The following is a 24773-nucleotide window of genomic DNA, read 5'->3' as shown; positions in this document are numbered from 1 at the left end:
GGGTTGTTATGATTAGTAACTCTTCTTACCCTCCGAAGGAAGGAGAATTGGTATAGCAAACCTGACTTGTGGATTAATTGTCCAAATATCTAATTTCTTCTGGACTTCTGTGCATAGTTTGGGATATGTAGTTTCCTTCTTCCAGAGTAGTGAACTTTTTTGTATTGTCATTTTTTTAATCTATTTTTTACAACTTTCTCAAGATATGCAGTTCTTTTCTGGGATGAGTGGTATGTTGCCTTCTTAACTATGCAATATTTTTTTTCCTTCTATAAAAAGAACAGGAATAATTTCATACGGCTCACTGTTACTGTACTTTGCATCTTCCATTTGGTTATCATTAGCCTTTTTTTTCCACCGTTCTTTTTTCCTGTTGGTTAAATGTCTGTGTAGACTTAAGCTTCTGTATTGCCATTCATCTTTGCTAAGTTTCAGATTTAAAATCAAACAAGCATAAAACCTAAAAACCAAAATAATTCAATACCTTCCTAAAAATGAGTTGTAATGTGTGTTACAACTAATGGTAAGGTATAACAAAACTACCAGTAGTAGCATTTTACTTTCAGTGCAGTGTATGGTTAATGCTCAGTTATCTTCAAGCTGGTATAGATTGATTTTCAAGTTAATTTTTTCCTACTGTTTTGTTTTGTTTTATGCATGTACCAACACAGAGAAAACGCCCATTCTAACTTTTTTCACTGTTTTTGTCTGTGTGTGGTGCACTTACGCACCTACTGGCCTATTTCCAAAAACAGTGATTACATTGTTGTTTACCCTCTGTAGCTGTGCTCCCAGTTTGGCAGTATTGTCTGTAGTGTATCAAAATGGGTTTCCTTTTGCAGCCATCGTTTGATGCACTGTGCTTTTCACCTTGAGTTTTAACAAGGGAAATTGGCTTGAGTGGCTTTCTTTATGCCATTCATCTGCTCTTGTCTTCTTTATCTTTTCACTAAACTGGTTTTCTTAGGTCTGTGCTTGTAACCAGATATATTATGCTGTCTACTTCCACCTCATTTTTCTACTTCCCTTTACTGGTACCTACATTTTAAGCTTTCAGAAAGCTTTTTCTTGAGGTGAAGGAAGATATTCTCTTCAGTGAACAGTACAAAAAGTCTTGATATTATCATTAACTGCAATGAAGACAGTCTGTCTTTTGGCTTTCTAATTTATTGAAACTTGTGTGTTGTGTACTGCTTGCTTAGTAATGATAACCATTGTTTTACTTTAAACATACTCTGTTTCTTATTTTCAGTTCTGTTTCTTTAGGGATTCTAATACTAATTGTTTTTTAAATGTCTTTGTTATCCCTCTCAGAATGATGTGCACTTTGAGTTGTTACTGTTGAACCTTAGCATTAGGTATAAGAGAGCACTTTTTTCCCCCCCACTCAATTTGCTTTTATGTAGCATTGGATTTAATCTGCTGCATTTTTATTATTCCAGTTGTCCTGTAGAGTCTCAATCTGTACTAACATTTCATAGTTTTCGTAAGTATTGTTTACTGCAGCCTAACTGTTCATAGTTTAGTTTCTGTTTTGCTTTGTTGACTGAATTTGTAAAGCTGTTTTCAGTTTCACTCGAGTAAATAACATAACAACATTTGTCATTAATGAAGACTTTTAGGTAGGGCATCTAGTCATTCCCAAGTTAAGGAATTGATCTGTGCATTTGATTGTGCTAAAATCAGTTAAACTGATTGGTAATGTCTTTTGAGAAAATTTCATTAGCATCTTGAAGTCCAGTTTTGTTCTTGTTGTTCTTGGTATTTCATTGCGATGTTTTTAAAACCAAAAAAAAAAACCCCAAGAAACATATTCTCCCATGCAACTTTTTATCTTTCATGTTCTTAACCAGACGTAGTGTTAGAAGCAGATTATTTAATAAAGAAAATATTGTTTGCTTAGAGCTGTTTGTTTGTTAAGGTCAGGGTGTGATTCTGTAAAATTAGAATTCTGTAAGGCTGTTGTCTTTAGATTAATTTTTTTTCAAGAATGGAAAAGGAATAGAAGGAGGTAGGAAACTGAATTTACTTCCTGGTTTTACTGACTGCTGATATTTCTGAGAGATCAAAAGTCAGACTTTTGGCAGAAACAACGTAAAACAGTGCAAACTGTCTGGTTCACAATTTTGAAATAATTTGGTGAAGTTGTCGTAAATAAGCTAAGCGAGTTGCTTAAATACACTGGTCTCTTAATTTCATTGCAGAATGTTATTTTATATTGATATAAACTAAAAACTTTAATTTAGGATCTCCTCCCAGTATAGGAAGTTGTGAGGAGGTGACGAGATGCTTCATGATGCAGTCAGCAATATCTTCATGTATCACTTTATTTCAGTACTGACCTACAGGAGGGGTGTTGCAGGTGACAGATTATTCCCAAAAATGTTGCGGTGGGTTTATTTATGTATTTATTTTTTTAATTTGCTCCTTGAAGAGGAGTTGGGGGGATCATGGGAAACACCTAAATGGAGTGCAACATTCCTAGTGTTCAGTCTCCTTTTGAAGTGCGCAGCTGCAATCTGCAGTTCAGTGTTAAATTGTTTTTGTCAAAGTTTTTAGAGGAATCATGAGAGTTGATACCAAGGCTGCTGCTGCTATTTAAAGCTGACAAGATATACCAGTTAAGATGTTTTCATTTGATATTGGCCACCGTAATGAGGGAAACTAATAGAATATTACTCATGTAAACTTTCCCTGTCAAGCTGAAATGTATCCACCATGCATCCAGGCTGTTTTGACTAGTAATTATAACTAGTGTTACTGGTTGTATTTCTAGTTCTTCACTACATTGTATGGAGCTTTACAGACTCTACCCAGAGTGCATTTTGGTACTTCCAAGAACCCTTTATGGTGTGATAGTGTGGTTCCATGCTCTGTAGGAAAATCACATTGAAATGTGTTCTGAAAGTGTCAGAGGACCCCAAAAAGCTCTTCTATGTTTTTCTTCGGGTTTTTTTGTATGTGTGTGTTTGAGTTTCATTTTGTTTTTGGTTGGTTGGGGCTTTCTTGTTTTTTGTTGTTTTTTGTTATTTTCCACTGTGCAATGTAATTGAAAGCAGGCAAGCTCCTTACCAGATGTTCTGCAGGTCTAGTGGCAGGAGGGGATTGCCTATTTACCGTTTGCTTTTTTGTTATCCATCAAAGATGATTAAAAAAAAAAGTTTCCCCCTGCAGCCAGTACGTGAGAACAGGTGAAAAAGAAGAGTTAGAGAGAAGAAGAGAAAAAGAAAATGGAAGCCTTAAAGGCTGTTTCAGGTTTTAGCTACTTTTTTTACTCAAAGCTTATAAAAACAAGTCTGGAATGTAAATTGGAGGGAAAAAAAATGAAACTTTTCTACTCCTGCTCAATACCGTATGTGTTAAAATTTTATTTTCCTTCTGGTAATGTAGCCTCAGCTATATACCATTACTGGTCATGCATGGCTGGGATTTAATGAGTGCTGGCTCATCTGCTTGGGTGGAATATAGTTCTGGCAATTAATGTTGCTAGCAGTAGTGTAAGCGAGTGTAAGTGTGTAGTTAAGGCCTCATCTCAGTTCAATTTTGATAACCCTGTAGTTAAAGTTGAAATACATCTTAGCATAGTGGGGGCATGGGAGTGGGTAGCAGGGGTGGAGAGAGAAGGGGAAGGGTAGGGAGGGATGTTTCTGTGGAATGCTTGGTGTTTTTTGAGTTTTACTAGGAGGTGGTTCTCCTTAAGATGTGTAAGATAAACCATGAAACAAAATTAAAATAGTGACTTTGTCTTTCACTGTAGTATCTGGTACCAAACACTATGACACTGAAAAGAAATACACTATTAACATGGTACCAGTAATCCTTGTATTTCTAGTGAATAAATTGAAATTCTTTTTCAGTCAGAGTATGGGTGTGTTTCTGAAGAAATGGATGAATTATGTAATGTAAAGCTGCAGATATGATCTCTGGAATGTGCTGTACTGTCATTTATATTTTAAATACCTCTGATACAACTTTTGATTAAGTTTGCATTATACATTCCACTTAATGGCCTCTTCTGCTGTTTTAACTTTGCAGAACTATCTGAAGCTTTTCATGCCAAGTGTGTGGTTTAGGCTTCAATTAAAGCAGTGCAAAACTTTTCAAGAATGAACATGGCAAAAAAGTCCTAGTGTTTTAAAACAAAATGCACTTAAAATTTTTTTCTGTGAGAGATTGCTAAAGTGAGTACTTTTATAGTTTTGTCTGGAAGTCTGCCTAGATTTAAATGAGGTGGATCGTGTTTGGATTTGAGCACTTTTGAGAACAAAAAGGTTATCCTGCTGTACCTCCATGCAATCTCCCTTACTGAGCTGTCTTATAGGACAGGGGTGCTTTACTCCAACCTGAGAAAGCCATGTAATTGCAGTTGTGAGTTTCTGTGATTTGGGAAATGGACTTGGAAGAACTGGCTGAGTTTCCTGCATTGTAAGCAAAAACATGGCTTTCTTCTGAAATCTCAACTTTTGTGAAGCTATTGTTTTTTAGACAGGAAGATGCTGTGTTGGAGCACAGTAGTCTGGAGGTGCAGCCATCCTTCGTGTTTTGTGGAGTCTTTGGAAGAATGCAGTGAGGTTAGGTGAAAACTAGAACTAACAGAAGAACTGAAGAATTGTATCTTCCATAGGTGGAAAATGGGACTTGAGTGTGGACAAAAGACAGTTGGGGAGTAGGAGAAGATTTGGGATGACAAAAACAAAATGTATGTGTCTGCTAGAGGAAACTGTTTTCCAGAGCCCGGAGTAAACGCAAAGTTTTGGAGTCTTGCCATGTCTTTGCTGTCAGGAAATATCTGTGAAACCCAGAGGCAAATTGTCTCATTCCTCCCATGCTGCGGGACAGTATCTTCTTGTGCTGTCAGTTAATACCTTATTTCATGTGGCAGAGGTCTTTGGATGGAAAAATGCCAGCCTAGCTGACTGGTTGAATTTAGCAAGTTACCAGATAGGCGTACAGTTGTTTTGTGGCAGTAAAAGTGATCCATAAGGTGCACACAGATGAGAGTTTTCAGGCATGCTTATTTTGAAAGAATGATGTTTCTGATACTGGGGGAGTCTCAGGCAGCAGTTCTCTGAAGCATTACTAGGGTTTTTTTGTTTGGTCAGGTCTTAAATATCATAGGGGAAAGATCACATCTTTCATTGCTTTATAGTGTTTCACAAGATTGTTCATAAAGATCAACTTCCCAGCATAGTGTGATTCAGACTTTTTAGAAAATGCCTCTTGGTGTTGAACGAGCAAATGTTAACTTGGACAATAAGATATAGACCAAGACAGTGCATATTTATTTACGTGGAAAGAAGCATGGGGCTTGTTGTTGAGGTTGATATTTTATTGATGTGGTATCACAAGGCAGGGCCTAAATGTGCAGTAATAGCGATAACTGTTACTGATTAGTAATAGTGATTTAGGATTAGAAGTCTGAAAAATTATTTCAGTTAATAATGGCATTTTTTGCTATTTTGGAACCAAGAGTATATGATAGTATTATCATAGTTCTCAGGATCGTTACATTGTGCAACTCTAAAAATATTAGTAGTAGTTTATCAAGGAATAGTCACCTCTTCACATTCCTGAAGAGTGCAATTGTTGTTTTTTGAGAAAAGGCTGTGGTTTTCTTTTATTAGGTTTTAGTGGATTGCTGTTTTGAGAGCATATGTAACCAAGCCACTTGAAATCTCCTGTCAAATGGCCTAAGTTACCCATGGACCTTTACAAGGGCATCTCCAAGGGAGTTCAGACTTATACTGACCCAAATACTCTGAGGGCTGTTTTGGCTCTGGCTGCCTCACCTGTCAAGGCAAATCTGCCTGATGAAGATGTTGCCTAATGACTGATGTTATATGCAAATCAGATCCTGTGTGTAAAATGAAAAAGGAGGATGATTAGAAGGCTCAAGCTAGTCTGTTTTATTCTGATTACTTCTAGAGTAGTACCACTAACCAAATACTAACTTCTGTTTACGTAGTAGGAAGGCCGGCTGTATTCTCATTATTGTGAGTGAGAGCTCTGTTATGATTGGAGGGGGTGATCAAGATCTGTGTTGGTTGAAATGAGAATCCCCCTAATAGGGCAGGTAGCAGTGTAGCTTTTGAAAAGCAGGTATCTGTTCGTCATGCAAAGGAGCAAAAATAATGTGACTCTGCTTAGACCTCTGAGAGTCAATGGGATTTTGTTGTAGTATAGAAATACTCTTAACGGAGTTTTTTTTTGAAGAGGTTTTTTCTTGACAGAAAAGAAACTTTGTAAGATGATCTAAGTAGGTTTTAACATACTCAAGTGCAATTAAGTCGAACATTCAATTCACTGTGTGGAATAAAAAAATTATATAAATAAAAAATAGAACAGGACAAATAACAGTTAATACCTTTCACTGCAGTAAAAGAAATGTAAGTAGCAATGTTCTTATTTCTCACTTTGTCAGAAGGTGATGATGGTAGCTGTAGTTGATTCTGTAAGGTTTTGCTGGCTCTGCATGTTTAGAAAGAGTTTGTTGCCTTGCTGATTTCCTGCTGGTTGGTAATGTGTTGAGTCAGATGGCTGAACTAATGTGTGGTACAAAAGGATGGATAACAATTAGATTAGTATACTAATATGTCACTTCATTTTAACTTATGTTCAAGTCTGAAAAAAGTACTTAGCTTTAGTAAAAATTACAATTGCCAACAGCCTACTTTTTTAACCTTGAATTTAGTTCTCAGTCATGTGAGATTTAGTTTGATTATTGCCAGGTTTCACTTCCCCGGAGAACCATGTTAACATAGGTATATTTATCTTTTAGAAGATTATTGAGGTGTATGCATTTGCAGTGAACTCAAGCACACTGATTTTTTTTTCCTCCACATTGATGAAAAATGATCAGCTTTTCAAAGCTGACTGGTTATCTTAATCACTTCAACGTGATATTGAAGTTGTTTAACAGTTGTAATAGAGGAACTCAGCGACAATATTTAAGTAGGTTTTTTCTGTATGTATTACCTAGCATAAATACAAGCATTTTTAAATTCCTTTCAACACCTTGGTTAAAGTATTTCATGACATTACTAAAATTTTTACTAGTTATATTTCTAATATATAAATTTTTGTCACTGGTTGTATGTTTATGTAATAAATTACAATTTGAAGTAAGGTAAAACCTTGTAAAACCTGTTCCTATTAGCATATGTGTTGTTCTTAATAGATTTTTTTAATAATGTTTTGACAACCCTCTTTTAATCAGTTCTACTTTTGGCACAGCTATTGTCACTTTGTTTTAGCTTATACCTTGAAGAGCTTTTGTAGGAGTACCTATTTCATAGAGTTATAGAATGGTTTTGATTGGAGGGATCTTAAAAGATCACCTAGTTCCAACTTCCCTGCCATGTTTTAACCAAATTTCTTTAGTTAAATTTTATGCAGAGTACTCCATGGGAAACCCAACTTAGTGTTGCTCTGTTTCTTGAGCACTCATAATTATTGTGTTAGTCTAGTGCTCTCTGTCTGTGGTAAACTTGTCATAGGTATTACAGACTTTTATGCTGTTTTTAAAAAGTTCTTCAATGTGTCTGAAACATAGCATAAGTAATAAAAATTGGACTAATATATCTGGATGGAATATTTACTGTAGAACTAAATTTTGGAGTGTTTTCCTGCATGAGTACATGTTTGGTTTTTTCTGTATCCAGCTCAGGAGTTTTCAGGTGTGTTGAATATATATAATCTTTTAACACAATGGTAATACTTAATTTAGGATTGTAGTTTGGTCAGCTGTGTTGTCGGATTTCTTAAGCTACGGTGTTAGTTATGTATTTGGTTAAATAGAGATTAGGATTAAGTAGAGATCTTGTTTATGTACTGACTAACTCTGGGAAGTCTTCCAATACTTAGAAGTTAATTTGAAGTTGCACAATGCATCTTTGCAATGTAATTTATATCAGAGCAGTGCAATAATTAATGTATTTAATGTTGTGGATGACTAACTTGTCAGTTCTGATACTTGTCAACCAAAAATGGTTACTTTCTTAGTCTTGTGAATAAAATGCTGACAGAGGTAGGTAGGGCAGCATTTACAGCAATGCTGTGTGATGGGGAGCAGTGTGTATAAAAGTGAGATTGTGTTACTGTTGTACGTGATCAGCTAAGAAGAAGTAAATTGGGAATGAGAGGCACTAGTCAGTCCTATTCAGATGGATTAGGTTCCAGCTGAAGTGATGAAAGCTGTCAGGTTGGTCTCTTATGAAATTGTTCTTCAGAAATACATAGAGAATGACATTTCTTACAGGTACTGGGATAGCTTTGTTTTGACATGCTAGCAGGTTAGAATTGGAAAGGTTCATTTTATTAACTAAGCCAATTATCGCTAGGTATGCTTGCTTTCTCACATTTTGGTGTTTCTTACAGTATTAGGTAAATTCTTTAGTTGATAACCAACAATCAGTTTGTTTAGACGTCACAGATACAAAACCTGTAGTGCCCAGATACAAGTTTTTATGATTATGAAGTGTTTTCATCAGCATCTCAGTAGCAGTATGGTTTTAATATATTCTTTTAATAACGAACACTTCACAACTAATCAGCTAATAATGACTAATTTTTTTCTCCCCTTTATCTCATGAAGCATATGAGGCATCTAGTGGTTTTCAATGTATCCAGTGATCACTGTGTGCACAAACTGTAGAAGATTCAGTTTTGTGAGGCAGAAATACATACAAAATTGTGAAAAATGGACAGAACACAGGAGCATGTGCATCTTCACTTGCCAGCATTTCCTGAAATAGTTTATATAAGCAACCAAGTTTTGTGTTTCTTCAGATTGCCTTTGTGTGTTAAAATGTATGAAATTTACTTTGGCCTTAAAACAATTAGTGAAAGAGAGAAGGCTCACATAACATCACTGTGTCAGTGAATAGGGAATTATTTTTGGGTGGTCATGGAAGTTAAAAAAAATCCCTCTCTCCTTTCATACAAAAGACAAAGAGTACATTAACCAATGGAATGCTTTCTTGTAATTGCTGACTGTGGAGAATCATTGTGGATGGATCCCAAAGACTGAGAAAATAACTCTGCATGTGCTCTAGGTTGCTCTTTGAAATTGGTGAGCCTTAAGGTGCACCCTTGAATACAGGAAAAAAAAATGGTGCTGCTGTTTAGTTTTTCAAGTGGAGTTCTTTTAGTAGTTTTTACTTCTCAGTTCCAAGAATAAGCTATTCTAAAGTTTAGGTATCTAAATTGTAATTTTAATTTTACAGTAAACTTCAAAACTCATTATATAGAAGGGTCTATGCCACAAATTTGTTTAAATTCTTTCCAAGCTGATACTGTCAAGCTGATGTTTTTAAAGTGCTCCAAGTTAACACTGTTGTTTTAAATCTCATAGATGGCTCCTTTCTTTAATCTTTCTGGTGATTAGTAGTTCACACAGAGTAATATTAATGCAGAGTCTCCCCCATTTAAGATATTCAAGTTGTTTATAATTATGATTGCCTGACAAACGTTAGGTTGATGCTGCTGGGTATGGAAAGAAAAACACACAAGAACTTCAAATAGCTCTAGAAGCTTCAGGTACATATAGCTGTACTACTTTTAACTAAGGAAGAACTTGAGCAGCTGGAGCGAGTCCAGAAGGCAGCAGAGCTTGTGAAGGGTCTGGAGCACAAGTCTTCCAGAGGCTGAGCAGCTGAGGGAGCTGGGGGTGTTTAGCCTAGAGAAAAGGGGGCTCAAGTAGGCCTTGTCAGTCTCTACAGCTCCCTGAAAGGAGGGTGCAGCCAGGTGGGACTTGGCCTCTTCTCCCAGGCAGCCAGAGACAGGACGAGAGGACACAGTTTAAGGAAAGACTGGACATGCAGAAGCCTGTGATGCAAATATGGGCACCATGATGCAAATATGGGCCACTAAATCTGCTTCAGCAGTCATGCTGTGCTGAGGGACTTTGGTTTTACAGTTTTCTCTCTATCAGCTAATTATTTACCTCAAGAAACTTTCCATTTTCCAGTGCTTCTCATTTGGGTGTGGATGGATAGTGTATGACAGTCGCTGTATCATGTTAGTTGAATATGCCAAGTAGACTGCTGAAAAGTTCTTTAAAGTATCCTCTTGGGAACTTATAAACTGATTTTTATGTTAAAGATATTTGGATTTTTGGAGTATTGTGCTGGGGTATGATGAGACAAATACAAGAACTTCATCTCAAATGTACAGCTTTTGGAGCTTACCAAAAAAATGAGGAGACTGTATTTAATCTTCTTTATATTATTTTTTTAAGCAAATGCAGATTGCCACTGGCAACTCTAATGCAGGATTGGTGGACTTTTTCAGACATGCTCTGGCCTTTCTGACATACCATAATGTTAAATAACTTAAATGCAAGTTTTAGTAAGTGGAAACAAATGCATGACTGTTTTAAATTTACCAGTTTATTATGTTCAGTGTCATACTTTAGACCAAAATTGAAAATTTGTGAGAAGTAGATTGTTTTATCAGCTTTTCTTGATACTTTTTTTTTTTTAACTCTGTGTTGGTTTTAGGAGGACAGATGCTATGAACCTTGTTTGCCTGATGCTCACGCATTTCACTGCATTAATATCAGGAGTGGGGAGTGTAAATGCTTGCCAGCATTTTAGATCGTGTACTGATGATGCATGCAGGGTACAAGTCCATGTGGCACAATATTAAAAATTACTTGTTTTTTTTTTCCTGGCATTGCTATTTCTGCTGCATCAGCAGTAGTAGCAAACAGCTCTGGTGTTAACAGTGAAGACTGTTAAAAGTGTGATGAATAAAACCAGCTATTTCTTTGCCAAGTAAGCATACTAAAGCTGCTAGATTAGAAAACACATGAGTTGCAATGTTCCACCAATAATAAAGCACTTTAAAGCTTTCTGTTGACATTTACACAAAGAGAACAGATGAGTATGCTCTATTTGGTTTTGAAGTCACTTTGATACAAACCTTACAACTGCCCACAAAAGAAGGAGTTTTGCAGGCTCTTCTTGCAAAAAGAAATGATTGAATTTTGACACCAAGAGTGCTGACAAATTGCTGGAAGTGCTGCCCACTTATCATTGGACTGACAGTTTAATCATTGAAAGTGTGCTGCTAGATTGGGCTCCAAGGAGCAAAAGAGAAGTACCTACAGTTTTTCCAAAGCATTAAAAGATTTAAATTTTATTGAAATTTGAAATGCAAGCACTTCTTTTTTCTTTTTTTTTGTGATACTTTTGAATGACTTGTGTGCTATAATCTCAGTGGTGGTGTCGAGTACTTTGACGTACTTTTGCATTTCTTCTGAGAGACTTAAGTGTCTATTGATCTAGTGGATTAATAGTGTGGTGTCACTTTGGTTTTTCTTTTAAATACTTTTATTGTAAAAAAAATTAAATTTGGTACATGCTGTGTCAACAAGATTCGTTTTGTGCAGGGGATGAACTCAGCATGCTGCTCATATTGTAGTTTGGGTACATGCACTTGTTAGTCTTTAGAACACTTTCAAGAGAAATTATAATTCACTGGTCTTCAGAGATTTTTAAGTAAGAGCAGAATATAACAGTTTCATACTTTCTCTGTTTTTTTCTCTCCATTATTAGTTATATTTTCCATATTTTTGCAATATTATTGGATGCTGTTTGACACACTGTGAATTATATAAAACTAATTGGTATCTACTTGCAGTTGTCTGATTAGTGGATAGTGCTTTAATGGCACACAGAATTGGTTGCCTGTGTGTATAAATCATGGATCTGTATTCAGTGCATTTGGATCCTATGAAGTGCTAATTTTATGTCTGTTATATTAGTGTTTGAAACCTTTTTTTTTTTCTAGTTTAGGGACCTACCTAAAACATAAAGGAAAAAAATATTTTGTTGCTTAGAAGTAACTCTAAAATGCCTAAAGTGATGACCTAGCAGCAATTCTGTGCAATAAAAACACTTTGTAAAAATATTATTGCACACATTTTGTTGCATTAAAAAAACCTACACTACATATTAGTAAAGAATGAGAAAGTACTTGATTTCGATTAGTTCCTTACTTTCCCCCTCAGTGCAATGCATGCTAATCACATGCATTTGAGTGGACTCGCTAAAAGTGGTCTCAGATAGATAGTTATTAGAATTCTTCACTTTTTGCAAAAAGATATTGCGGAAATATGAAGGCATTGCTTGTGCTTCAGCTTAGTGTCATAGTCTGTAAGAAAAAATTATAAGAACTATTTTTGCCTGTCAAAATACATAAAATTATGCTGCATGTAAAAATTTTGATGTCATTGATATTTTGGGTATAACTTCATTTCTCTGAGAAAGTAGAAAACTGAAACTGATGTTTTATGCATCAGCGAGATCCAAGTACCATGCAGATTTTTAGCTATATGAACATAGCTGTTATTCTTACCACAACTGTTAAACTTTTAACTTTAAACATTTGCTCCTAACTTTATTATTTTTTCATATGGAAACTAGCTTGTGCCTTAGAATCTTTGAAAGCCTGGTGCTTCACTTGGTTAAGGAAGCATGCATGCTGGTGTTAGAAGATGATTAGTGTTTTGATTAATTCTGTATCTCTTGCTGATTCTGACTATTGGGTTAGTGTTCCAGCCCACTTGCTGTGTATTGTAAAACAGTGAATGATAGTTAAGGTCCTCTTGGTTTCAAAAATGAAATTCTGTGTGTGTTGATGACTTAACATGGTCTTAGGAAAAAAACATAGCTGAGAGTGGCATCAGTTTAACTCTGTTTAAATGGATATAGCTAAATTGGAATATCAGAAGATTTGTTTTAGTTCTTCAAATTCTTGGTTCTAGCTTAAACTACAGTGAGGAATGCATCAATTTAAAAGCAGTAAGTCTGCTGCTCTTCGAAAAGATAAAACTTTATAATGTAGAAGAAGCTTTCATGGTGAGGAATAGTAAAGCTGTGGCCACTAGTGATGAAAGTGGTTTGCAAAGTGGTGGGACAGGAAGGATTTGAATCTTTTCAGTGATTTCCTACTTTGAATATTCTTGCAGAATGGTTTATGTAAACCCATTTTATGTTGCAACCCAGCAGTCGTAAACGCATGTGCAGAGTCTTACTTCCTCTGAAGGAATAATTGACAGCTGAAAATGAGTAACTTCTTGATGGTTTCTAATGTGATGATGAACACTCACATGAACACTGTTCTTTGTGTATTCTAGGGGGGAGAATACTCCAAGTTTAATGAAGAAATCAAAACAGTACATATCTGTAGACAGATGTAAGCAGTATAAACAGTATATCCTGCTTCAGAACATATCTTAGAAAGGTATTAGAGAGATTGAAAAATACACTCTGTAGATAAAGGAAACAAAAGATTACATTACTTGTATAGTTTCAGGGACAGAGGAAGAAAAATGTCCTCTGAACCAGAATGCATGTCATTGCTACCATGCCTAACTAGGTCATGCTGTATTAAGGTGGAACAAGATAAAGATACTGAAACCAGTTTGTCTTTTCTTTTAAATTTATTTCTCCACTACCCTGCTGTGAGCAAGACAAATTTGTCTTTACTGCTAAGCTTATTACTTTGAATATACAGACTGGGGTATTGTTAAAGGTGAAGATTGTAGGTTTTGAAATGCTTTGAGTTTGTCCTTTTACCTAGAGTAGAGATGGGAACGTGTATCCTTTATAAACCTATTAATGCACTGGCAGAACTCACAAGTTTTAGAGATATGGGGAAGCTGCTGTAGGCCTTGGTTGTTTTTTTTTTTCCAGTCATATCTACTGTTATAAGTATCTCTCCTTATTAGCACTCTGTTGAATCTTTAGAGTGTTGTACAGTGTAATTACCACTGCAGCGTTAAGACAGAGGTAGAGCACCTAGAATTGTACTTAGATACTCACTTGGAAAGTAAAGCTTTCCTTATTTTTGAATCAGTTGGCTTTCTGTGAGAGGGAAGAATCTAAGGAATTGTAAATGTGAAGGAGCTAAAGCTTTATAAATGAACTTGAAAAATGTGTTTTCATGAGAGACATACCAAAGAAGCTTTTGGGCAAGGGAAGACTTACTTGGTAGTGTGTCAGACAGAAATAAGTCTAAATAAAAGACTGTTTACTTGACTTTCTTTCTTTTTTTTTTTAATATGTAAATTCAGTGCTAAAGATAAAAAGGTGTGCTTGGAGGATTTGACCTTCATACTTTAGCAGTAGGAAGTACAAAAATCTGCTCCTCATATTTTTAGGTATTTTAATGTATTTCAGAACAGAGTAAAATGGTACTTGCTGCAGCTTGAGAGAGCAGAGCTCTCTCAATGTGTTTTGTCTCTTCTAATGTGCTGCTGGTGATGCTTTCTGAAACCCTACTAATTCCTGGTAAACTTGAGGGAGGTGCTGAAAATAAAGTACCACATAATTCTGTCAATACACATAACTGCCTAAAGCAAGTGGCAAAGTTGCAAGATGCTCAAGAGACTAGAATCTTGAATTGGGTGTAATGGAGACCATAAAAGGAAAGGTTATGTCATCAAAGTTCAATACTTTGTATGGAGTCTTGTTGAGGCATCAGAGGTGTGATTAAACAAGAGGCAGGTATGTGAGAAAACTGCTGTAAGTCATGGAAAAAAAAGTAATCTTGCAGATGTGTAGAAGGATTCAGCAGAATCTGAAAAAACCCAGGAGGCATATCAAGCAGAAAAATTCATTAGTTGTGCATTTGAGAGAATGCTTGTGGTCAACTGCACCAAAAATACCTTAGGAAGGAAGATGGGTTGTACTCCATTTATAGTTAGGAGGGAGAGACGACGGGTAAACTAGAGATTTGATCTAACTATTTTATCATTTAAGCAATAGTCCTTCAGCTCTGTCAAATTTAAGAAAAGTGGAAAGAGAGTTTCGTAGATAGTGTGTTGTGCAGAAGTGGAGTTTGGAGACTGGATCAGCAGCTAAGGAAGACTGGGAATACATGCCTGTTGTTTCATCTGTTGTTTCTGCATATGTCTTCTGAGGTCTTGGAGAAAGTATCTAAGATGAGAGAAGGTAAAATTCCAAGAAGCAGAAGAAGTGGTAGCACTTGAGGAGCAAGTGATTCTGCTGACTGCTGTAGGTGACTGTTCCTGGCTCGATGTTTATCATCACTGCTGGCTTGAATGCAGAGAGAGAAAATACAAACTTACATGTGCCAAGAAAACGAAAGTTCAGTTGCCTGGTCCTGTAGTGAAGTTTTCTACTCCACTGAGTTGCTTGATTTCTTAATTCTCTATAAAGTGTGAGGCATGGTAGATAGCTTAGGTTTCACACAAGCTGAAATGGAGGGGTAGTCCTCAAGCCAGCTCTCATACTATCTGTGTGTGTTCTGAATGTTTGGCTTTTAAGTGTCATGAATGTGTCAGGATTATTTGCAGAGGAAAGATTAAAATGAAAGTTCATTTTCTCCTGTGAAGACTATGATTTCCAATATTGGTGATTATATTCTGCATGAAAGATACATTTTAAAAGGAAAATTTTGTTGCAGCTACTCAGTAGCTGCCAGCTATAAATAAAAATGACTATGTTGCTACTTAGGCTTCAGTACTTCTATAGACTGCCTAGCTTGTTTCAGTGTAGTGTAAATTAATGGAAAATCTGAAGAGAATGGCAAGGGAACAAAGTATGCCAAGAGACAGTGGTATTTGTTCAAAGAGCTGTGCTAAAGAATTTCTTTATGTACTGAAGCTAGTGTAAATACTGCTTGTAGTTCTGAGGAGTTTGTGCTCGTTGCCAAAATTGTCTGTGTAGAAAGAGATTAGGATTTTTTTCCTTCTGCTATGATTATATGGTGACAAAATTTGTGTTCCCCATTGTAAACAGGTGTTAACTACCAAATCATGATACAGTATGCATGACTGTGTCAGTTTCCAGCAGAGAAACAACTTGTTCCTGAATATGTGTTTCAGAGATGCCTCCTTTCTCATGCTCTCCCCCACCCCATAGCTTTTCAGGTGGTGAAATCTCAGCTATTAATCATTTGCCAGAGAAGAAACGATTATGAAACAGAGGTTATATTAATCTCTTGTCTGCTGCTAGAGTTGCAAGTGACTTCTTTCTTTGGCTTCCTGTATTTAGATGAAAACATAAGATTTTTGTTTTCAGTGTTATGTTTAATTCTGGAGGTTTTGAAAGCAGTTGTTGCAATTCTGAGTAAAGGACTGGATTTACTGATTGCTTTGTTTACAGCCCATTCTATTGTCAGTCTTGAAGCTTTGGGAACAATCCTGTTGTCTTGGTCAATACATTCATTTTAAGTAGCTCTTCAGTGATACTGAAATAAACTCATTGAGAACATTTTTACACTATTTGGGACTCCGTAAGTTATGAAGTGTGAAACTTCTGATTCTTATAGCAGCAATTTAAATAGCACGTTAAACAGATTTAGAAGTAAAATATAACTTCTTGTTATATGTCTTTTTTGGTTAAACAAAAGGAAGTTTTGTGTTGATCCTCAGACTATTACAGCTTAGTGATGCTAATGTAGATTTGAATTAAATTACCCATTTTTAACTACCTTGCTTGTAACTACTAAACTGCATCTTCCAACTAAATACTTCAAGGTGTGAGTAACACAGGTGCTAATGGTAGAAACAGTACTTAAAATTTCACCCTCGACATTCCCTGGTGCTCGTGAGAAGCTTTTCATTACTTTGAAATGAAGTAGTAGGGCTTCTGGGTGCACAGAGAGCTTGCCCAGGTCTCTGATAACACACTTTGTTATGTTTGTTATCTCTTTGGGGGTAGTCAGTAGAACAGTATCTACCAGTTTGTTGTCATACCATGTGCCCATGAGCTGCACCATTAAGTTTTCCTATTTGTATTTCCCATAGCTGAAAGATGCTCCATTTAGTTTCCAAGCTGTAGTTAATTCCATAACTAGCAAAAGTACTGTATAGATGCATTTTTCCATTTTTTATGTTGGGCACAGATTTCTAATTTTTCTTGCTTTCTAGCTGCTTTATTATTATAAAAAAAAAACCACAAAAGAACTGTTTTTATACACCTTTTAAATGATGTGAGCAATCTTGTAAGTGTTCTGAGAAGGTGCACATAATTTTTACTTCAATAGCTGAATTCCATAAACAGGATGAGTAGGCAGCAAATTTACAGACATGAAAGACATTTAAGGATGGGTTCTGCAATTTAAAAAAAAAAAAAGTTGAAAACCCCCAAACAAAACAGAAGAAAAAAGATAAAACCAGAGCAGATTTTTCAGCTACTGTCATGTTCATGAGAAGAGGAAGAAAATGGCATTAAGATTTGGGAAATAATAACAAGAAAAGATTGTCATGTTAGATTATAATCTCTTACTGTATTTAATGCCTAATATACGTTTTTCCCCCCACAGAAATTAGCAGAGTACGGAAAGACATGTATAACGACACATTAAATGGTAGTACGGAGAAGAGAAGTGCAGAATTACCAGATGCTGTGGGACCTATTGTACAGTTACAAGAGAAACTATATGTGCCTGTAAAAGAATATCCAGATGTAAGTATATCTTTTTAGTCCCTAAATTATTTTTTGATCCTTGTGGTCGTCTTTAAATGCAAATTTCGTGTGATGCTACCCTTGGATCACACCGAGTTGCTTTGGATACTAGGGAATCAGTGTATGTTCCACTTTGCTTGATTTGCAGTGTGTGAGTGGAAGAAGGTTGTGTTAAATATCAAACTAGTATGGATTGTTAAACCTTAGATGTAAGATACTAATTATCTTATTCATTCAGTGTTTTCCATCCTGAGACATTTGTGAAGTGACTTTTAGGAGGAAAGTAGTTCTTGGGATGGTGCTTTTTTCTTCTTGTCTCTAAGTCAGCTGCAGAATGCTTTGGAGCCCTTTAAAGATCTTTTGGAGACTGTACTTAGTCTCAATTACTATTTGTCCCATACCTGTGTAACCAGTTCTGTTGCTTATAGAAGTGTCTTTATCTCAGGGTTGGTTGTCCTGTCCTCTCCTCTTTCCCCACCCTGCTTAAGCAAAACTTTTTGCTTGCCTGTCAATATTGTGCACTCCATGGGGTGTTCTGTTCCATTGTACGCTTACCTTTTGAAGGAGAATGGTTTCATTTAACTAGAACTGTTTTGAATTAATCTGATCTGAAGTGTTCCTAAAAACTATTTCGGAAGAACAGTCCTTTCAAAATCTACCCCAACTACCCCCAACCATTTTCATTGATCAGTGACAAAGTAAGAAATCGTGTTATTCTTCCCTAATAGAATTTACAGGTTCTGCTGCAGTAGAGGAGTGCAGGGCCCAAGTAAGGGATTAGCACATTAAAGTGATATAAAGTGGAAGAAAGTACAGAACAGCAAAAATGGAGGTAACACTTGTGTATTTCTGTGGCTTTTCTTTGTATGCTTAATTAGATTAAGTTCTCCAGATGGAGTTTTATTATTTTAGTGCTACTTAGAACATACAGGCCTCTAAATAAACCTCACTGAGCCACGCTCCATTAAGAAAATTAGGTGCAAGTCCTTATTCAGAACCAAATACTTAGACAAATGTCTTTTCTCCCTTTTCAAGTTTTCATGTAGTTGTTTTGCTTTGCGATTAAAATACCTGTACTGGGAAAAGTCTTGAAGGAATTTGCACTGGCACTAAGGACATCTCTCTCTCCTTGTATTGCATTTTTCTTCCAAATTAAACATATGTATGTCTGTATACATTTGTGTATGTGCATACATGTCCCCACACCAAAACCAGTAATTCTTTTGAAACTCCTCAGTGTTACAGATTTTTGAGAGCAGTTGTCCTATGCAGTTGTTCCACAGAGCCATGTAAGTAGCTCTGGACTTAACTCCAGATATCTTAGAATTATATTGCTTAGTGGCTTTTTAAAACATTTCTTAGTTATTGAAATCTTTGTTTCATAACTTCACAGTGTATTCTATGTGAAGACTTGCTTTAGTTATTTGTTGTAGTCTTTACAGAACTTGATGCCTGCTGTATGAGGATTGAGAGTAATAAAAAAGATGTTGGATTTCCTTTAACTATTAAGCTGCTGTTCTAGAAATCAGGAGTTTAGTAGCTTAGCTCTTCACTGCCAGTTAATTATCAAATGTGGTGTAAATGAGCAGGAAAGAGTTTGTCTGAAGTTTCTGACAAAGAAATGATTTCACTAGCTACTGCTAGCTCTTTGTTTGCTTTTAGAAGAACGGCCTTGAAGTGGTCACTAATTTATTTTAATAAAGCCTTAGGCATTCGGAAGTTGGAGAAGCTTGTGATTTGTGTCCATGTGACCCAGAATAAAAAGGCTGTTGGCTCTTGTGAGGTGATGTGAAGTGTGTGCTAGAAAATGTGAAGCTTCTGCCGCTGTGGTGGGACCTGGCAGTTCAGGTTCACTGGGGAGCCAAGCCCAGTGTTCTCTGTGTGCTCCTGTATTTGTTCATTGCTACTTGGAATGGGATCTGCCCAGCCTTAATAATAGGTTAATCAACTAGAATAGGCTACTACATACAAATAAAAAGCTGTGATTCGGTATGTAGGCCATTTCTAATATCTTTCTGCAAGTTAGAAATTAAGAAACCTGCTTTGAATTTGGGCTAGCACAGCATTTAGAAGGTTTGGAGTGCAGTGATTCCAACTTACTGAAAGAAGAAAGTGTAAAATTCACAGATAAATTAAAATTTCACCAGTGAAGGTATATTTGTGTGTAAAGAGAGAAATTGTTACCTGTGAGAATTTTCACAACAATATATGAAACTTCTCACTCATATTCAGCAGTTCATTTAGTTGTTACCAGATACAGGAAAGACATGTTGTATAAACTATAAGAGTGAGTTTCTCTGATAAATCTAGTTGATTCTTTCTATTGCCATAATTTTCTTCCAACTGACTACCTTGTATACATTACAAAGATATAAAGTTGGATAAACCTAAAGTTGTTCAGAGAAAAGTGACCAGAAACTGGTTTTCTGATGTATATATAATAATATTTTTAGTAACAGAAATTTAAAAAAATCAGCAAAATGTTAGGATATTCCAATAAGCTTTTGTTATGGTAAATATTTTTGACTTAGAATTTTGAGCATATTCATTAGCTGACTGTAGAAAATACTGCATAGTACTATAGTGCCATTTTGTGCATAGAATCCTAAGTTACTTGTGAGGCATAAAAACAGTGGTCTACCATAAGTTTAAACAAATATGCTTTATATATGTGTATATATAAATGTACACAAAAGATGAAACAGTAAATTTTCATAGCTTGCATCACTTTGATATTACTGTTTTACTATCCTTTGGTTATCCACACAAAATAAAGAATATATAAAATTAAACTTAAAAGCTAAAATAAATCTATAAAATCCCCTGAAGGCTCCAAATTTATCTTTTTTTGTACTAGTGCATATTGAGTATTTTTAATCTAATATTTATTTGAAGGCCATAATTGATGCAAGGTTCAACTTGCCAAAAAATTAATTGACTGAAACAGCCTGTAGTTTTTAAATGCTGACTGTGCAGGATCTGAATTTCTGCTTCTGTACTAGTAAGTGGAAGATACACAAAAATCTTGCTAGGCAAGAATTAATTTTCTTTGATGTGTTGTGTTAATAAGGAGATTTTTTTTCCATTATGTAGTCGCAGTCTGATAAATTTTGTAACTCTTGGGATAGTCTCATTTGTAGCACTTTTTTTTTTCATAGGAAGTTACTGTTACACAGTTGGGTCTATTCGTATTGTTCTTCTAGCACCTTTGAAAGATGTTTAAACTTTATAGAAATTTTAGTATTAAAACTGAGATTTGAGATACCTAGCTTTTCTGAACCATGTATATATGCTCCTGAAACTTGCGAGAGAACTTCTGCAGAACGCACCCAAAAAATGAAATACCATTAATTGTCCATATTTTGCCCTTAAGGTAAGTGAGTTCTCTACAGAGTAATATTTGTACTTTCATGTAAGTGGTTGGTGTTACAGTTGGAAGACATTTCCAATTCATAGAGAAATAACTTCCATCAGAATTTTTAAAAGTAAGAAGAAAAGATGTCAGAGAAATTGTTGAGCTCTTAAGAAGCAGAAGAATGGAGGATAAGCTATTGTTTGTGGGTGAATAGTTAAAAGTCTTTAGCATTTCTTATGCTTCAGATAAATGATTAGTTTTCTGGAATTTCCCTAGAGAAATGAGACTAAACTTTCTGCCTAATATCAATTTAAACAGTTCTTGGAATTAGTACCTACAAATGTTGAAATGAATAAATGTTTTTTTTTCTATTATAATCATGGCTTTATTATTAATAAGTACCCTGTTCTTTCTGATTAATGTGAAATTCTCTGTTGGAACTCTTCTGTGCCTCTTCAGTAAAAATGTAAGAAGTCAGTAATTATCGCATCTAAAGTAGCGTGTCCTTTGAGTATACTGAAGCTCAAAGGCCAGCAGTGATAAACAGCTTGTGTGTACTTTCTGACCATTTTAGTTAAAACTGTTTAATTAGTACAACACAAAGATGAACACAGGGATTCATTTTACTATGGGGAACTTACTGACAAAGTGTTTAAATCCTTTCTCAATTTGTAATATCAGAGTTTAATAACATCCCTAATATGGATTAGGAAAATGATAACATCATCTTTATTTATTGTTCTGATTATTTTACTTAAGCTTTTCACTCCCTAGTGGTAAACAGGGAAGGAGGCTAAAAGACTTGGCCTCGTTTACCCTTGCAATTGGAAGGAAAGAGAGAATATAACTGGTCTCTGTACGTAAACTTGGGATACAGAATAATGGCAAGGCTGAAGGAAGATTTGCAAAAGGTCGGCTACTGATGAAAGTACAAATGTATATGAAATAACTGAAGTAGTTTGATTACTAGTTTTCAGTCTTAGTAGGGTCATTGGAAGAACATTTTAATAGAAGTAATGGGAACAAAGAATGTAATTTTGATTTTGAACTTTATATATTAATGAGAGGCTTTATGTGCTCTGGTTGCACATGGTAAGGATATGGATTGAGAAAGAGCCCCTTTGTTAAGATGCTATTAAAATGGGGACATGCCTTAATATCTGTATGAAGACTTTTTTTTTTATCCCCTCTACCTAATGTTTTATTAGATATCCTTCCATTACTCACCATCTGAATCACCTTTTGACAGTTTTTTTTTTTTTAATTTTTTGAACCATACTAAACACTCAATAGCTGGTTTGGGGGATTTGGGGTCTGTTGTTTTTTGGGTGGGTGTTTTAGTTTGGGGTTTCTTGGTGCAGGATGACAGATGTTGACAATTTTATTCATAGATAAGGTGGTCAAATCTGCAGAGCATTTTTGTTCTTAGGTGGAAGAGAGTCTAAAATACATTGGAATTAAAAATCCTGTCCTTTAGTTGCTTATAGTAATCTGCAGGCTGAGCATCAGCTCAGCAGTACCAATTACCTTGGTCCATATCTCTGTTATTTTTTCCTCCTTAAACTCTTCAAGAATTTAGTGCAATTAAGTTAGGTGGTTATCTTGTCATATATCTGTTAATGTTGTTCTTCTCATTTTATTCTTATCTAATTTCGCTGTTTGTAGATCCTGTTATCTTTCTGTGTGTGTAAACAAAAAGGAAGGTAGGGTGGAAGTAAGACAGGTAAAGTAAGAGCTTAATACGTAGTATTTGCCTTGGCAATGTTTCCCTTAATATATTTCAAAGTAAATTTGGAAATCTGGGAGAAGAAATGAGTTGTACTCGGTAGTGCTAGGAAAGTTGAACATATTTGTTAGGACACCATGTTTTTATGTTGCTGCTTGTATTAGTAATGTCTTAAAATTAGCATAATAATATTAATTTCCTACTTTTATATGCATGTTGATACACATGCCATGTACAGCATGTGTATGACAATCCCTGCAGCAAGCAGTGGAATTTTTTTCTTTTGTAATCAGTATACAGGTTCAACTTGTAAGGTTAGGAATCCCCTAATCTGCCATTAGCAGCCACTGCTAGACATTTGGGTGCCTCTCTTCACCATGGATGAAGAGAACTGTGTGTATATGGGGAAGCCAAGTGCCAAAGGAGAATGGAAGTCTAGAAAATCAGTTTAAATAGTTTGAAGATGCCTGTTACTTTTCTGTGGATGAAATGACTAAAATTATTCTAATAAATTCATTTTATTGAAAATGTTTAACTGTGGGAATTACAAAATTTGAGGTTGCAAAGGAAGTGTCCAGTGGAACTTTTTGAAATAGGTCTAGCAATCAACATCCATCATGATTGGTTTTGCTCCTTTGGTAGTGCCTTTCATTTTAGCTCATCTCGTTTTCTATGCAGAGTCAGGCTTTCAGTGGGCAATCTCTTAGCTCTTGCAAGACTTAAGTCTAGGAGAGCTGGGTGCAAATACGAGTAATAAAAGGTCAGCTGTGAGGCAGGTGTTTGTGACATACTGATTTTGTTTTGTTTTATATTGGGATTTTTTTCAGTCTGTTCTTTGAAATGTTTATTTCAGGAAGGAAGGGTGTTTTACAGAGATGAGGATGAGCTTCAGCATGATATTTTTGCTTGCTGCTGTGAGGTCAGGTATGCTTGGTTATACCTGCTGAACTTGTTGGTAGTTTTTTGCAAATTAATGCCCTGTGTACTTCAGCTAGGATTGGGGACTGCAGTAAACATGGAAATACATTGAATGAGTGCTGAAATAATACTTAACAGAGTAAGGTAGTGCATGTGTTTAAAACACGTTGGTGAATTTACAAATTACTGTTTAGACATCAGAATCCTTAACGGTTGTACTTTGTTACTCAAAGTCAGGAGCAGATCTTCCTTCTGCTTTAGAAAGTGGAAACAAGCTCCTGAAGGATATGGGATTTGAGAGGCGCAGTGTTTTAAGGAAGGAGAAAATAGAGAGAAAAACACTTTATTGAGGATTATGTTTTTTTCCCCCCTCTGATTAGTTGACAAAAAGATAACTATAGCACTAGCTGTAATACTTTCCCCAGAAACTTAACCTGGCTATTATAATACCATGCTGTCTTCACCCCCTCCCCCTGCAGTGGTCAGTCAGCTTTTGACACATGTATTAGATATTTATTTCTTTTTAGTAGCTCTGTAGTTTAGATATTAGTGTTTGTATAGTCAGAATTTTATGGAGTTGCCCTTGCAAAAGTAATTTGATGCTTTCGTCAGAGGACAGCCGGAGTTTGGTAACTTCATATGGGTAGGTCAGTGAAATGCAAGTCTTAGCTACTTGTGTTTGCTCTGTGTTTGTCTGGGATAAGATGGCACCTATATAGAATTGCTATTTAAAAGAGTTTTGAGTTCCAGTCAGAACACCAGCTTTTCTCTCATAAATCATATGGTTAGGTAAAAATCAATTTACATGCCCTCAGTGGTAAAAGGTCTATTGTTTGTTACTAGATTAAGTCTGCCCACAAACCTTGGAGGTGCATATTAATTTGAAGGAAAAAGAATAAGTTGCCTTTTGAGTAACATGGTTGAGTTTTTTTTAAACAGGTGTTCTGATATTATGCTATTTCTGAACTTACTAATGCGTTTAAAAGTGTACATCACTTGTCAAGGAAAAGTTTTCAGTGTAATGCTGCATATATGGCATTCATTTCTGATCTGAATTTGTTCCATATTTGAAAAGAACAGAGTTGTTTTGTTCCTCATATGTGTCTCATTAACTTTGGTCACTTGATTGTCTTATATATGAGTTCTCTTGAGGGGCAGATAGTACAGAAATCCAGCTTTTGGAATAAACTTTCCTTTTGTTTACTTCCTTTTTCCATGTTTTGTTTCATTGCTTGAGAACATCTTGGTTTGGAATGTTGCATTTAAAACAAAACAGAAATGCTGTGTCAGTAGGTGTCTCTGCATAGGAGATTCTGGGTTTCTGTAGCTGTAG

The 24773-nt window shown here is 35.7% G+C and overlaps 1 protein-coding gene across 13 annotated transcripts in view; it reads left to right on the top strand.

The window, feature by feature from the left end:
• The window catches only part of QKI (QKI, KH domain containing RNA binding), a 153858-nt gene that overhangs the window by 19169 nt on the left and 109916 nt on the right, over positions 1 to 24773 (top strand). For all 13 annotated transcript variants that reach the window (XR_005256171.1, XR_005256170.1, XM_038130609.1 and 10 more), the window contains exon 2: positions 17299 to 17441. Coding sequence is in view for 11 of the 13 variants with exons in the window: in XM_038130609.1 (XP_037986537.1) it covers positions 17299 to 17441 (143 nt within the window). In the remaining 2 variants the exon portion in view is untranslated. The remainder of the gene's footprint in view (positions 1 to 17298; positions 17442 to 24773) is intronic.

The sequence above is a fragment of the Motacilla alba genome, chromosome 3, assembly GCF_015832195.1.
Source record: "Motacilla alba alba isolate MOTALB_02 chromosome 3, Motacilla_alba_V1.0_pri, whole genome shotgun sequence".
Lineage (NCBI taxonomy): Eukaryota > Metazoa > Chordata > Aves > Passeriformes > Motacillidae > Motacilla > Motacilla alba.
This window is presented reverse-complemented; position numbering and strand designations above follow the sequence as displayed.